The sequence below is a fragment of the Rhinatrema bivittatum genome, chromosome 10 (genome assembly GCF_901001135.1).
Source record: "Rhinatrema bivittatum chromosome 10, aRhiBiv1.1, whole genome shotgun sequence".
NCBI classification, from domain to species: Eukaryota; Metazoa; Chordata; class Amphibia; order Gymnophiona; family Rhinatrematidae; genus Rhinatrema; species Rhinatrema bivittatum.
In genome coordinates, this window is record NC_042624.1 from 21500566 (window position 1) to 21517434 (window position 16869).

The 16869-nt window shown below is 46.5% G+C and overlaps 1 protein-coding gene across 6 annotated transcripts in view; it reads right to left on the bottom strand.

Annotated features, from left to right (window-relative positions):
- The window catches only part of TMCO1 (transmembrane and coiled-coil domains 1), a 526809-nt gene that overhangs the window by 143023 nt on the left and 366917 nt on the right, over positions 1-16869 (bottom strand). For all 6 annotated transcript variants that reach the window (XM_029617469.1, XM_029617467.1, XM_029617468.1 and 3 more), the window contains one exon: positions 14354-14421. In XM_029617469.1, coding sequence (XP_029473329.1) covers positions 14354-14421 — 68 coding nt within the window. The remainder of the gene's footprint in view (positions 1-14353; positions 14422-16869) is intronic.

Below are 16869 nucleotides of genomic sequence, written 5' to 3' on the forward strand. Positions count from 1 at the left end.
CTGTGGTCATCAGGCGGAGAAGGCTCTGAAAATATTTCTTCATCCGAAGAATAATCAGAGCTGGTGTCCACAGGTATCTCATGTGGTGTGTGATGAGTGATTGGCTGCCTAGGTTGAGATGGTAAGACCGGAGAACGAGGCCTTGGGGGTCTTGGCACTCCAGATGGGCCTGGAATCGGTTCCCCTGGTAATTTATTAGTAAGGATGTCTAGGAGTGTGTCCAGTTTAGTAAAAACTGGATGCAGCATGGAGACATCTTCTTTGGGCACCGGTGCTGGCATCGATGGTATTGGTGTGGGCACCGGTGTAGGTACTGGTGGCACCGGCAAAGGTATCGGTGGAGGTACCTGTGGCACCGGTGAATGTACCGGAGTAGGCATCGGGACCGGTTCCCGTGGCCTCGTCGGTGTCTGCGGCATCGATGGTGCTGGCTCCCTCGGTGATGGAATCGGCATCGATGGAGTTGTCGATGGCTGAGGCGGAATCGCATCGTGCAGAGCCTGTTGCACCGCTTGACGAATAAAGGAGTCAAGTTCCACTCTCACAGCTGGTGATAACAGAGCAGCTATGGAGGGAGGCGGTGTTGGCGATGCCGATACCTCCTCAGAGCCCTGAGGAGGTATGGAGCCCGGCACCGATATCGGTGGGGATCGCCCTGTATCACTAGGCCTCGGAGCCTCAGTCCCCGTCCGGGGTTTCTTTGCAGGCGAGGCCGTGCCTGACGATGGATCCTCGGTCATCGTTACCTGGCATCTTCGATGTCGGTGGCGGTGTTTTTCTTTCTGCTTTTCGCTCCCCGAGGTCGATGCTTTTGAAGAAACCGAAGGGGATGGTGTTGAGGCATCTCCCGCCTCTGGACGTTTTTGCTTCAGTATCAGTTGACGGACTGAAGCGGATGGAGAAGATTGCGCTGAGGTCGAAGGCCTTGGAAGCAATTGGATGTTGAATAACTGCTCCATTTTTTCGGCCCGAAGACGACGACCTTTAGCTGTCATTTCCGCACATGATTTACATGTTTGGATATTGTGATCTTTGCCTAAGCAAAGAACACATTCAAAGTGAGGGTCGGTAATCGACATTGTCCTCACACAATTTGGGCATTTTTTAAAACCCGAGGCCATGGCGCCCGACAGCCGTCGACGGCGATGACCCAAAAAATATCGTTCCCGGCCGGGAATCGAAAACGGAAAAAGTTATACTAAAGGAAACCCCTGCGGATGGAGTAAATTTTTTCCGAAAATATTAATTTTTTTAGATAGGTGAAAATCACCTCAGGACTCCAATTAGCCCGCGATGCTAACGGCTTCGCGGAAAAAAGAAGACTGAAGGGAGACCCCTGTGGCAGGGAATATCATGGCATGCTGGGCATGCTCAGTAGGCACTCCGGTGTCATTCAAAAGTTTCATGGAAACTTTTAAAGAAGTTTTTCTGTACATAGGGCTCCATTACCGATGTCAGCCATATGTGAGGACTAGCATCCTGCTTGTCCTGGGATAATTAAAATTAATAAGAATAAACATTTTCCTTCTCCATACCTATGAACTTTTGATTTCAAGTCACCCTGAGATTGTAATGGATTAGTGAAGGGGAGAACACATACTTTTTCTCTTTTTTTTCATATACACACTCACAAACCCTTCTACCCTCTCTTCTCACTACCCTTCAGCTGGGAGACTCCACCATCAGAGGAACCAATTTAGGTAATAATTTTGATGACGACACAACAGTTAAATGCCTTCCAGGATCCTCAGCTAGTAGAAATGCCAACCAGATAGTCAACACAATTACAGGACTCCAGTATCAATGTTATCATCCATCTGAGGTCCAACGACCTTGCTAAACATGGTATCCTTGCAGTACAGAAAGATTTCCAAAACCTAGGGACTAAGATTAGACACCTGGCAGAGACATTGCCTTTTCAGAAATATTACTTGTCCAGGGAAAGGGGAAGGTAAAGCACTGCTATATAGATAATTTCAATGTTTGGCTCAAAGCATGGTGTAAATTAAGAGTTTTTGGTTACATTGGTGGATGGGGCCATGTATGGAACAGGAAAAGGTTACACTGTAAGGATGGTCTACAGTTGTCCTTGGCCAGAAAGAGGATGCTAAGTGAGAAATTCAAAGCATATCCTATAAGGCATTTAAACTAGAAGGTGGGGGTGCCAGGAGGTGGCCAATGAAATTGCCATGTCACCCCCTAGCAAGACAGGAATTGGGAGAAGAAAACAACAAAGTCAATCAGTTCAAAATAGCAGAAAATATGACTAAGAAGAACAGCAAAAAAGATGACTAAGTAGAGCAGCAATCCTAGGGAGATGAGCTGGAAAGCTATGACTACAAATGCTCATAGTCTAGGCAATAAAATCCCAGACCTGCAGGCCTTAATGATGGAAGCGGACTTGGACATAGTTGCTGTTACAAAGACCGGGTTCACTGAGTCTCATGATTGGGATATGGCCATACCAGGCTATAACTTGAGGACAGAAAAGGGGAAGGAGTAGCTCTTTATGTCAAAAACAATATCCAAGCAACTGAACTGCAAGGAATGTGGGATAGAGAAGAAGCATTATGGGCCACCCTAAAAAAAGATGATGGTGCATCCATTTTTACTGGAATAGTTTACAGGCCTCTGACTCAAATGGAAGAACTAAACAGAGATCTGGTTGAAGATATCTAAAAGGTGGGAAAGAAGGGAGAAGTGTCGATTGTTGGAGATTTTAATCTGCCGGACATAGACTAGAGATTCCCTTCTGCTAAATCTACCAGAAGTAGAGAGATAGTGGATGCCCTTCAAGGGGATCTATTCAAACAAATGGTAATGGAACCCACGAGGGAGGGAGTTATACTCGACCTAGTTCTCACTAATGGGGATTTCTCTAATGTCTGGATGGGTGCCCACCTGAGCACCAGTGATCATTTAACGGTACAGTTTGATATCACAAATAGGATACAGAGAGGTCACACAAAGACCCGAGTTTTGAATTTCAAATATTCGAACTTTGTCAAAATAGGGATGTACCTGGAGGTAGAACTAGAAGACTGGGAGAAAATGACAGGTGGAACAAGTGTGGGCCAAACTAAAAAAAGCAATTTCAAAAGCAACCAATCTATATATTAGAAAAGTAAACAAAAGTAAAAGAAATAAGAAACCAATCTGGTTCTCAAAGGACGTGGCTGATAAAATAAAGGCAAAAAAAGCTGCTTTTAAGAAATATAAAAGATCCCAAAAAAAGGAACACAGGAAAAGAACATCTGGTGAAACTGAGGGAGATGAAGAAAGAAATCAAGAAAGCAAAATGTCAGGCAGAAGAAAGGATTGCCAAAGAGGTAAAGTGAGGTGACAAAACACTTTTCAGATATATCAGAGAAAGGAGACAGGTCCGTAGTGAAAATGAAAGGTGACAAAGATCAATGTGTGGAGAGAGATGAAGAAATGGTTGAAATATTAACCAAATACTTCAGTTCCGTGTTCACTAAAGACGAACCTAGAGAAGGACTATTGCTGGTTGACACGACCGTGGATGGGGGTGGAGTAGACTATACTCTGTCTACAAAAGAGAATGTATGGGAAGAGCTAGAAAAACCGAAAATGGACAACGTCATGGGGCTGGATGAGATACATCCCAGGATACTGAGAGAGCTCCGAGATGTGCTGGCAGATACACTGAAGGACCTGTTCAATAGATCCCTGGTAATGGGAGTGGTGCCGCAAGATTGGAGAAGAGCGGTGATGGTCCCACTTCACAAGAAAGGGAGCATAGAGGAGGCTGGAAACTACAGGCCAGTTAGCCTCACCTCGGTGGTGGGAAAATTAATGGAGACTCCGCTGAAGGAAAGGATAGTGAATTATGTACAATCCAGTGGGTTGCTCGACCTGAGTCAGCATGGATTAACCAGGGGAAGGTCCTGTCAAACAAATCTGATTGATTTTTTTGATTGGGTAACTAGAGAATTGAATCAGGGATGGATGTGATTTACTTGGATTTTAGTAAAGCTCTTGATATGGTCCCACATAGGAGACTCATGAACAAAATGAGAAGATTCGGAGTGGGTGCCAAGGTAGTAGCGTGGATTGCAAACTGGTTGACTGACAGGAGACAGTGTGTAATGGTAAATGGAACATACTCTGAAGAAAGAAGGTTTTTAAGTGAAGTGCCACAGGGATTGGTTTTGGGACCGGTTCTATTCAATATCTTTGTGAGCGACCTGGCAGAAAGGATAGAAGGTAAAGTTTGTCTATTTGCAGAAGATACTAACATATGCATCAGAGTAGACATGCCTGAAGGAGTAGAGAGAATGAAAAGTGATTTAAGAAAGCTTGAAAAGTGGTCGAAGATTTGGCAGCTGCGATTCAATGCCAAGAAGTTCGGAGTCATGCATCTGGGATGCAGCAATCAGCAGAGTTGCTTACCTGTAACAGGTGTTCTCCAAGGACAGCAGGATGTTAGCCCTCACACATGGGTGATATCATCAAATATGCACTAAATTCCTACTCGCCATTCCTAAAACCATTGCTACCTCACTCTCTAAAATTGTGAACTGCTCCCTGGAACAAGGTTTGGTCCCCAACTCCCTAAAACAAGCAGTAGTCAAGCCCATCCTAAAAAAAACCCTCTCTTGATCCCTCCAACCTATCTAACCTCCGTCCCATCTCCAACCTCCCTTTCCTTTCCAAAGTCCTTGAAAAACTAGTAAACTCCCGCCTCACTGACTACCTTGAACAATCCAACATACTCCAACCAACACAATTTGGTTTCCGTAAACATCTCAGCACGGAATCCTTTCCCTAACAGATACCATAATCAAAGGAATTGACGCTGGCAACTCCTACCTCATTGCCATGCTAGATATCTCTGCCGCATTTGATACCGTGAATCATAATATCCTTATCAACACCCTGATCAGCATAGGAATCACCGGCACTGCTCTCTTATGGATTAAGTCTTACCTCCAAAATCGTAGCTACACAGTCCTCACTGACAACTTTGTATCTTCACCTGTTAATCTTGACTGTGGTGTCCCCCAAGGATCCTCCCTCTCTTCAACCCTTTTTAACATTTACATGCTCCCTCTCACCAACCTCCTCTCCAACCTTGGGATTACACACTTCATCTATGCAGATGACGTACAAATCCTCATACCCTTCACAAACTCCGTCCTCACCGCACTCCAAAACTGGGAATCTATTCTTTCCTCCATCAACCAGCTCCTCACTGATATTCACCTATCCCTCAATCCCCAAAAAACTGAACTCCTTCTCATTTCTCCTAAACATTCGCCTACACCCATACCCTCTACCCTCTCTTCTACCTCTTTTACCTGAAATACACGAAACTTGGGTGTCATACTCGATAACCAACTCTCCTTCAAACCTTACATCAAATCTATTCTCAGTAGCTGTTATTTCAAATTACAAACCCTCAAAAAAACTCAAACCCCTTCTCCATTTCTCTGATTTCCGTACTGTACTCCAATCTATAATCTTTTCAAAGATCAATTACTGCAATGCTCTCCTCCTTGGCCTCCCCACTACCTACATCAAACCTTTACAACTCCTTCAGAACGCCACAGCACGTATCCTCACTAATATAAATAAGAAAGAACACATCACTCCCACCCTCATCGAGCTCCATTGGCTTCCCATTCACTCACGAATTATTTACAAAACCCTAACCCTCATTCACAAAAGCATCATCAATGAACATTACAACTGGCTTAACCCACCTTTCCTCCCTCACACCTCCACAAGACCCACCCGTTCCTCACTCCGTGGAACCCTAATTTCTCCTTCCATAAAATATACCAGACTCATTTCCACAACCAACAGAGCTCTCTCCCTTGCAGGCCCCACCCTTTGGAGCTCTATGCCTCTTGACTTACGCACCGAAACTTCCACACCTAACTTCAAAAAGAAACTTAAAACCTGGCTCTTCCTCCAAGCCTACCCCCTTTCATCGTCAATTACCAACCCTCCCCCCTCAGGGCCCAGCACTGACACTTGCCCCCTCTAGCCCCCCTCTCCTCACCTCACTTTGTATATAAAGAATACTATACAACCCATGTATATAACCTCTTTCCCCGAGAGCTGTATACAGGGTGATATAACCATGTATATACCCTGCACATAACAAATGTTTTTCTACCAAATCCTGTATATAACCTTCCCCCTTGTAACGTGGAGGGGTAACAGTGACCCCCTCCCTCCCTCCTCCCCCCCTCTCCCCCTCCCTCCTCCCTCCCTCCTTTGTCACTCCTTGTCTCAATCCCCTCTCTATTCTATTTTATCTAGTTTTTATTTATCTGTTACTGCGTTTATAGTTCTAATGTTCTTTGTAAATTCACTGCCTATATTTACTTTGGTTTGTAAGTTACATGTAAACCGACACGATGTGTGAACGGTTGTCGGTATATAAAACTATCTAAATAAATAAATAAATACATAAATAAATAAATCATCAAATGGAGCATGGCACGGAAAACATTTGTCTGAGTTTCTAGTTTTTGGTCTCAGTATGCCACTATCTATGCGGGGTCCCTCTTCAGTCTTATATCATAGAATTCGTGAAAGATAAAATAACAAACCTAAAGAAACCCAACTCCGCAGGGTTGTGGGTAGGTTTCGTGAAGACTAACATTCTGCTGTCCTTGGAGAACACCTGTTACAGGTAAGCAACTCTGCTTCCTTCAAGGACAAGCAGGATGGTGGTCCTCACACATGGGTAAATGTGTAGCTACAGGCTGCTCCCAAACATAAAGCTCGCAGCATTTAACAGGTGCAAACGTGCACAACAACTAGTGCTGCTATAACACTGGGAGAAAGCCTGCATCCAAACCAGGGCCTAAGGTAGGAAGAGTTGGGTTTTATGGCTGAAAAAGATTAGAGTACTGACTGACCAAAACGACTGTCACATTGCTCATCTTTATCCAAACAGTAATGGGAGGCGAAAATGTGAAAAGAACTCCAAGTTGCCACCCTTCAGATCTTGTGTACAGGTACCACACGCAAGTGAGCTACTGAAGCAGACATGGCTCGAACCGAGTGAGCTTTGACATGGCCCTCAAGTTGCAGTCCCGCCTGTGCAAAGCAGAAAGCAATACAGTCCGCTAGCCAGTTGAATAAGGTCTGTTTGGATACCGCAACTCCAAACCTGTTCCTGTCAAAGGATAAAAAACGTTGCGTGGACTGGCGGTGAGACGCCATCCAGTCCAGGTAAACGGCCAGGGCACGCTCATCCCGGTTGGAGTGTGGTCTTGGAAAAAAGGTGGGTAGGACAATGGATTGAGATGGAACTCTGTAACCACCTTCAGAAGGAACTTCGGATGTGTATGTAAAATCACCTTATCATGGAAAAATTTTGTATAAGGTGGGTATGACACCAAAGCCTGGAGTTCACTGATCCTGTGTGCTGAGGTGACCGCCACCATGAAAATAACCTTCCCGGACAGGTACTTCATGTCGCAAGAGCTCATGGCTCAAACGATGCCCTCATGAGATGAGTCAAGACCATGTTGAGGTCCCAGGAGACCGGTGGGGGTCGTATTGAAGGCTTAAGCTGCAGAAACCCTCACATAAACAACAGGTAATGCAAAAGTCTCAGTGTGGAGCATGCGAATGGGTCCAATCTGTTCTGCTCACACCAAACTGAAAATCGTTTCCACTTGAGGTTGTAAGATCTCTTTTTTGAAGGCTTCCTGGACTCCACCAGCACTTGAGATGTGCTGTTTGAGAGGCCCAGGGTCTGTAGGGTCACCCGGTCAACATCCATGCCGTGAAGAACAAGGCTTGGAGGTTGGGGTGGTGTAGCCTGCCCTGATCCTGCGTTATCAGGTCTGGAGCGGTCCCCAGCCGGATCGGAAGACACGAGGTCAAATCCTGTAAAAGCAAGAACCAGATCTGACGTGACCAAAAGGGCGTGATCAGGATCATGGTGCCTTGGTCCTGTTGGAGGTTTTGGAGCCTCTTTGAGACTAGCGGTAGTGGGGGATATGTGTACAGGAGGCCGGTGCTCCAGTGATGCAAGTAGGCATCCGACCCTGACCTCATGTCCGCCTTGATCAGGGAGCAGAACCAATCCACCTTCTTGTTTTCTGGGGAAGTGAACAGATCTATGTCCGGATTTGTTAAGTCGGACCGGAAGGTCCGACTTAACAAATCTGCCAGAATATTTTCTGTCTCTGGAAGGTATACGGCTCAGAGAAAAATGCCCTGCAAGAGAACCTAGGACCAGATCTGTAATGTTTCCTGGCAGAGAAGGAAAGAACCTGTCGTCCCCCCCCCCTGCTTGTTCAAGTACCATATTGACACTTGATTGTTGGTTGGAACCAGAACTACCTTGTTGGCCAAGTGGTCCCGGAATGCCCAGAGGGCATATCAGACCGCCCAAAGTTCCAGAAGTTGATCTGGAGACGTTGCTCCTGCAAGGACCAGTGGTCCTGGGTTTTGAGGTCTGCAACAAGGGCCCCCAACCAGTGTGAAAAACACCTGGGGTGAGAACAATTTGAGGCTGAGCGACCTGGAAAGGCATCCCCCTCTCCAGGTTGGACAGGGTCTCCCACCACACAAGGGATTGCCAAAGTGCTGTGGTGACCAAAATGCGAGCTACAAGGTCCTGGGTGGCCTGGCATCACTGAGAGCCAAGTCCACTGCACTCTGCGCATGTGTAGCCGAGCAAAGGGTGTGACATGGACCATAGCTGCCATATGCTCCAAAAGATGCAAGATCTGATGCGCCGAAACATGATGGCAGCAAGAGATCACCCACGCCAGGGAAACCAGGTTCAACGCCCGGTACCGGGGCAAGGCAGCCTTTGTCTGGACCGTATTGAACCTGGCCCCGAGGAAGTCCAACTGTAGTGACGGAAGAAGTTGGGATTTCAGGTAGGTGATTAGAAATCCCAGGTCCTCCAGAGCACGTATGGTGGAGTGCAGAGAATACAATGCTCCCTGTCTGGAGTCGCTCTTGATAAGCCAGTCGTCAAGGTAGGGGAAGATATGTATTCATTGTCTCCTGAGATAAGCCCCCACCACCGCCAGGCATTTTGTAAAGATGCGGGGAGCTGATGTGAGGCTGAAAGGCAGCACCCGATACTAGTAGTGTTCCCCTCCTACCAGGAAGCGTAGGTACTTCCAATCCCCGGGAGAAATGGGAATACGTGTCTGAGATCGATGGAGCAGAGCCAGTCTCCAATCCTGATGAGAGGGATCAGAGTTCCTGAGACCATTCTGAAATTTTCTCTGACAAGAAAGCGATTCAGCACCCTTAGATTTAGTATGGGGTGAAGGTCACCAATTTTCTTGGGAATAAGGAAATACCTGGAGTAGAAACTGCCACTCTGCTGACTTGGCGGCACCAGTTCAACCGCCTGAGCCATTAAGAGGTCAGAGAGCTCTAACCAAAGTATTTGCTGATTCTCTGTAGATCTCCACCGGGTGCATGGAGGAGACTGTGGAGGAGTCTGTTGGAAACGCAATCTGTATTCCTGCCAAACGATGGATAGGACCATTGGTCCGAAGTGACTGAAACCCACCGGTTGGTAAAAAGCTGCAAGCGGCCTTCCACTAGAGGGTCGGTGCAATGGAGTAGGGATCGCTGGCTCAAACTCCCCGGCCTCCAGTCAAAACCCCGTGGTGGGGCTCTATTGTGGGGGGGGGGGGGGGGGGGGCGGTTGACGGGCACGAAGCTACGAAGCTGTCTTGCTCTTGCCCTAGATAGTGTTCACTGGGATCTCGTTCTAGACCAGTGGTTCTCAACCCTGTCCTGGGGACCCCACAGCCAGTCGGGTTTTCAAGATATCCACAATGAATATGCATGAGAGAACATCTGCATGCACTGCATGCAAATGCATGCAAATGTTCTCTCATGCATATTCATTGTGGATATCTTGAAAACCCGACTGGCTGTGGGGTCCCCAGGACAGGGTTGAGAACCACTGTTCTAGACCTTGGCAGATAATTCTTCCATGGCCAGTAAAACAGACGTATTGTGTATTGCCGGGGTGGCCTTTTGCCCGAGGACGGAGGGTCCAAGGTGCTGCCCGATAACTGCTGAAGAGTTTCATGATATTCCTTCAGTTACGCTACCGCTTCCTTGATTTTGTCTCCGAACAGATTCTCCCCGGTACAGGACAGGTCTGCCACATGACCTTGTACTTTGGGTTGGAGGTCGGTAGTGCATAGCCAGGCCATACGCCAAGCCCCAATGCCAGCCACTGCAACTCTTGTTGCTGTTTCAAACACATCATACACAGAGCGGACTTCATGTTTGTCACATTCAAGGCCCTGATGGATTACTTTCCTGATGGAAATGGTCCTGAAACTGTTGTGGGAGGTGTTCCACCATATCCTGGACTTATTTCCAGAAGTTTCTGGAGTATTGGCTCATATAGAGCTGATAGCAGGCGATTCTGGCTGCCAACATGGAGCCTTGGAAGGCCCTCCTTCCTAGAGTGTCCAGGGCTCTGTGCTCACAACCCAAAGGAGCTGAAGCATGAGTATGCAACCTCTTTCTTTTGTTTTTTTTAAGGCAGATTCCGCCCCTCCCCCCACCCAACTGATGTGGAAGTTGACGGCGATCATATCCTGTGGTGGGTTGGACTAGATAATCAGTGTCCGTCTTCCAATTCACTGGAGTGTTGGAGACGGGGTGTTCCCAGAGCAAGACGACCAACTTTTTGAATATGTTGTGCACTGGCACAGCCACCACTTCTTTAGGAGGGTCAACAAATGGTAGGACCTCCAACATTTTATGCCTAGAATCCTGCTCAAGTTAAGAGCTAGAAAGGCACCGATTCTGCCATGGCCTTTACAAACCCAGCAAAAGTCAAATCCTCTGGTGAGGATTTACACCCATCGGGGGAAAGGGTTCGGAAAGTCATGCTGGGATCCCCGCCAGCATATGTCTTCACCAAGGCGCTTCTCTTCTTGCTGGAGAGAGATGGGAACCCTGCCAGCATATGTCTCCACTGAACTGCTCCTCTTTTTGCTGTCAGGGCTTAGGAACCTTGCCAGCATGTCACAGCATTGCACTACTCTTCTTGCTGGTGGGGCTTGGGAACCTCGCCAGCATGTCACGGCACCGTGCTGCTCCTCTTCTTGCTGGAGGGGCTTGGAAGCCTTGCCAGCACATCACTCCACCGCATCGTGGTGCAGGATAGGCTCTCCTTATCTCCCACACAGCTTGGACCACACATAATGCAATTTATTTGGATTTGGCCCGTGGATTTGGCCCGTGGATTTGGCCCGTGGGCTGTAGTTTGCCTACCCCTGGAGTAGACAATGGTTTGAGTTGCTTTGCATTCTCCTGGAATATTCCATCTAAATAATCTTTCGTTAAGCTACCAGTATTTAAGCATTTATTTATAGAACACAACACTATTGAGGATTGTGTGATGGAGTAGTGGTCTGTCTCTTAAGGCAGAGAGATTTGAAAGAGCAGGAAAGGTACTGTCAAACCTGGAAGAGCTAAAGGGAAATTAAACTTAGAGAAAATTCCCTATGGGCTAACAATAGAGGGAAGGCCACTAGTCCCAGTATTAAGAGGCTACACAAGTGGATTGGCCGCAGATATGGAACAAAGGATTTATTTATTTATTTTTGACTTTTATATACCGATCTTCTTGCATTCGATACAAATCAAACCGGTTTACAGTGAAACAAAAAATGCTTGCCCTTGAGCAATTACATAGAACAAGAAAACATCTAAACAACTTTGATTAACATCTCAAAAAACCAACTTAGAGTAACAAGGAAAATGCATTAAATAATAGCGAGAGCAAAGATTAGAGTGAAGAAGCACTAAGGAAAGAAATTATGCGTTGAAAAGTCTAAAACAGTTTGGGTAGGTTGCCAGGGGGGAGAAACGGGATGAAAGAAGGAGAGCAACTAGCTTGAAAAGAAGGAGACGTGAAACAGGCCGGACCCAGCAGGGATCAATGGTCCTTGTTGAGGAAAGCAAGGTGAGAAAATGAAAAGTAGAGTGGTTCTGACAGCAAAAATTAACAACAGGATATACTACAACAGGATGGAAGATTCTACAGCAAGGGAGGGAAAGAGCCCAACTCGAAGAGGTTATGGGTCATTTAAACCAGCCTAGGAAGCAGTAAGAAGGAGCAGAAAGAAGAGGAGATGGAGTTTTTTCCTGTGGGAGCAGCAACTGAGGAGACAGAAAAACAGAACCAAATGGGAAACCTATGGAAACTGAGAAGCCTGTGTGAAGAGGAGGGAACAGATCTGCCAGGTAAAACACAAATAGAAAGAAAGTTATATGTAAAAGGTGTTTTTTATTTGCCTGTGGGTGGTTGTGGCTGGGCTTGCTTCTTTATTGAGGGTCTTCTGGAGAGGAAAAGAGGGAAGCAGAAGCAGAGTATCAGTTGCAAGGTCTCGGCCACAAGTGGGTGGCAGCAAACTCATAACCCCAAGCAGGGGCTATTTACTGAGGCCCCTGAAGATTTGGGCTGTAGAAGCTCCCTGAAAGACTATTCATTGTATTTAAAATGTTTTTTTTGTTTGCTAAAGAGGACTGTGCTGGTTGATGAGGATTATCTGTGCATAGCGCTTCAGCTAAAACCTGAAGACTGTTCCTTGCATTTATGAGGTTTTTTTTAGTAGAAAACTGAGCTGTTTGATAAGAATGGCCTGTACATTGTATTTCAGCTAGGGTTTGGGAGGTGAGTTGGCTTTTCTCTTGCTTTCTGGTGTTGACTCCCTAGAAAGGATATTCTATTGTCAGCAAGTGTGATTGAGTTGGCCCAAATTCTCAAATGAGACATACTTTGCCTCTTGTGATATATCATCTTCTTGTCATTACATATGCCATATAATGTTATTAGTAATGTAAACCCACTTTTAAATAGTCTTATCAAAGCGGCTATCAAATAAAAAACATGATGCAGAGAAAGGTGACAAAAAGGATAAAGGGGATGGAACAGCTCTCCTATAATGAAAGGCTTTGAAAACAAGGGCTTTTTAGCTTGGAAAAAAGATGGCTGAGAGGGGAATATAGAAGTTTATAAAATCAAAATTGATATGGAATGGGTAAATAAAGGAGATATATGCCCTTTCAAAAATACAAAACAAGAGAAGACTCAATGAAACTAACAACCAGCAGATGTAAAACAAATAGTACAAAGTACTTTTTACTCAACGCACAATCAAACTGTGAAATCTGTTGCCAGAGGATGTGTCAAGGCCACTAACATAACAAGATTAAAAGTATGGGAAGGTTCCTACTGGAACAGTACAAAGCACATTATGGGGCCGATGCAAAACAGTGTGCTCAGCCGAGTGCACTGTTTAACCTGTGGTTGGACGCGCGTTTTAGAGGTGTGTCCACAGCCCCTTATGCTATAAGGGGATTACCGCGTTCACAACATGCATCTAACGTGCCGCAAAACTAATAGCGCTCATCACATACAAATGCATGTTGTATGGTTGTCCACTGTCAAGGAGGCACTAGGGGCGCGCAATCGACCCTAGCGCCTCCTTCACAACGCGACCCCTAATTTAAATACTGCATGGCGCCCCCAGGAGAGGTGCATGGGTGCACATTAGGAAAGCAGGCGCTAAACACTCACCGCCCGCTTTCAGCACATTTCTATTGCTTCGGCCTGAATGTTAGCCTGTATGTTAGTAGGCAGACTAAGGAAAGCTACTGCTATCCTTGAGAGTGAACAACAGGAATTAGATCTACTTTATGTGATCTGCCAAGTACTTGTGAACTGGAATGGGCAACTGTCGGAGACAGAACGCTGGGCCTGATGGACCTTGGTCTGACTCAGCATGGCATCAATGTTCTTAATCTTGGCAATTGTTTTCTGAAGGTCTACTCCCAGTTTAGGTTCAGAGTCCCACTGACAAACAAAATGAATATATCTCTCTGGCAAAACTGCAGCAACTTGAAATCTCCTCACAGAACATCTCCTCAGCATTTAGAATTCAGTGCTTTTCCCACAAGAACTATAACATAATAACAGCAGTGGCAGAGCACTCAGTTCTCTCTTCCATTCTTACTATTCCCAAAATAAGTGTCAATGCTACTACATCTATCTAGCAGCAGCTCTCAATATGGGGAAAAAAACTGGGCCCAAGAGACCCTTCTCCACAGGAAGACAGTCTCATAATCCTCCCTGTACAGACAGTAAGTGCGACTAAAGTGAAATATCTTTTATAGTACTGTACACACCGTTGAAGCAATGTTTCTAGTTTACAAACTGTGATATAAAGGCTTATCCCACTCACTAAGTAATGTACCCTTCTCGCCTTATTTAAAGGAAAGAGCAGATTACTGGAATTGGGGAAGAAGATGGAATTCTATTGGTATAAAACTCTGAAAAGCAAAAAGAAAACTCACTTACATGGAATTGAACATTCCCATCAGAGCAGTAAAGCAAAATCCAATGGCAAACATAGATTTCATTCTGACCTGTAATCCAAAAGGAAAATGTGGTTAAATAAATCTGCACATATTTTATCTCCATATAAAAAGTAAGAGGGGGTACCCTGATTGGATTTCTGGTCTGGCATGAAAGTCTCAAAGAAAAATCTGCTAACAAACATGTTGCAAGTAACCAGGCGAACACACTGCCAGGTAGCAGCTAAAAGCCCAATTTATTTTCTTTTGTAAAATCTAGTGTAACATTTTCTAACATACATACACCATTCCATACCCTCCCACCCTCTCCAATCAATATATTTACTTGCCTCCCTCCAATACACTCAGCACTCATACACTGATTTTAGTTTATCCCAGGACAAGCAGGATGCTAGTCCTCACATATGGGTGACATCGGTAATGGAGCCCTATGACGGAAAACTTTCTGTCAAAGTTTCTAAAAAGCTTTGACTGACACTGGCACACTGAGTGCACTGAGCATGCTCAGCATGCTATGATCCCTGCATCCACAGGGGTCTTCCTTCAGTCTTCTTTTCTCCGCTCTGCTGTAAGCATAGCAGTTGGAGCTCTGTGAGAAATTCTAACACTTTTTTCCTCATAAAAGATTTACATTTTTACTTCACAAACACCTTTCCCTGCACGGGTCTCCCTCCACGTTGGTTTAATTCGACGTTCGGTGAGTACTATGCCATATTTTTTCGGTCGGTTCCTGTCACCTTTCTGGCTGCCAACCGACTGTGGCCTTCCCTCTCCCTATTTTTCAGTTAGTCACACATAGCCTGCAGTGTCCCTCTGTGACACTCTGCTTGGCTATTAGCGCTAGTGGGACAGGGACTTCCACGGTTACCGGTGCCGCCAGGGCCCCTGTAGATTCAGGTCCTTTACTTTCCTCAGTACCTTCGCGCAGTAATACTCCATCGCTACCGTCGATACCCCCTTCAGGCCATCCTGCGGTTTCAGATGCCACAGGTACCCCTCCCCCTGCGGTACCCTGATGCCATCCTCCCTACATCATTCTATCAGTGCCATCTATGTTTATAGATGGCAGTGATTTATTTCCTTAGCTTTATCGGTGCTAGCGTTGCCAGAATGGATGCCATCGACGAACACTTGTCTCGTCGCTTCCATCCATAATTGGGTCAATGCCACCGCTACTCGGGGCACTTCCATCGCTGTTGGGGGTCAATTCTATCGATGCCATCCTATTATGGATGTCAGATTTTCCATCGATACCATGCCATTTTCCATCGATGCCAGGCTGTTTTTCAGGCATGGCATCAGTGCCAGGCTGCTTTCCATCGATGCCAGGCTGTCTCCAGGCATGGCATTGATGCCAGGCTGTTTTCCATCGACGCCAGGCTGTTTTCCAGGCGTGGCATCGATGCCAGGCTGGTTTCCATCGATGCCAGGCTGTTTTCAATCGATGCCAGGATGATTCCAGGCATGGCATTGATGCCAGGCTGTTTTCCAGGCATGGCATTGATGCCAGGCTGTTTTCCATGCATGGCATCGATGCCAATGCCAATTCCCTGCATGGCAGCCATGCCAGTGCCATCTCCATGCATGGCAGCCATGCCAGTGCCATTCCATGCATGACAACCATGCCAGTGCCTTTTCCATGCATGGCATCCATGTCAACATTGATTCCATCGATGCTCATGTCTGTGGCATGGATGCCATGGGAGTCATTGTTGCTCGAGTCGATCCAATCAATGCCGTTGATGCCCGTGGCCATACCGCAGAGTTTGTTGGTGCCCGCCTCCATACATCAATGATCTCGACACCCACGTCGTTCCCATCGGCATCGTCTATGTTTTATGGATGCGGTCATTGACTCCGTCAATCCCCATATCTTTTTTCCGAAACCAGCAATGTTTTCGATTACCGTCAATGTCGACATAACACCGCCACACAATGCCTTCCCCTGAACACAGTGCTCCATGCTTTGGGTCCTTATTAAGCCCCATATCAGAAGCAGAGCAGGCATGCTGACAGCCATCATCGATCACCATCCAGGACAGCAAGGACTTACATCTCGCCGCTGGGGAATGACCAGGTCGAGCACCGTGGCATTCATCGTCACCAACACGGTGACCGTCTGCCACCGACACCATTCAACGCATTGCGGCTATTCTCCTCGATGCTGGACGATGTTTGGGCAGAGCAACATCACCACTGCCAACGGCACACCGGATCGAGGTTTGCAGAATTCTGCACTGGCATCAAGAGACATCGAGCCGCTGCGACAATGGTTGAGTTCATGAGTTCGTCAATTGGCTCCCTGTTCCCAGGCATACCCCACCAACATCGGTGCAGGGTTCTGGCCCTCCGCTCATTACGGTCTAAGCGCCAGCTACGCCCAGCCTTGTCTCCTTTATACCTGCGCCACCATACCAGGTATCAGAGTTGAGACGGACGTTAATGTCCACAGGCTACTCCGAGAGGACTCCGGAAATCCACAGAGCCAGCAATCTTCAC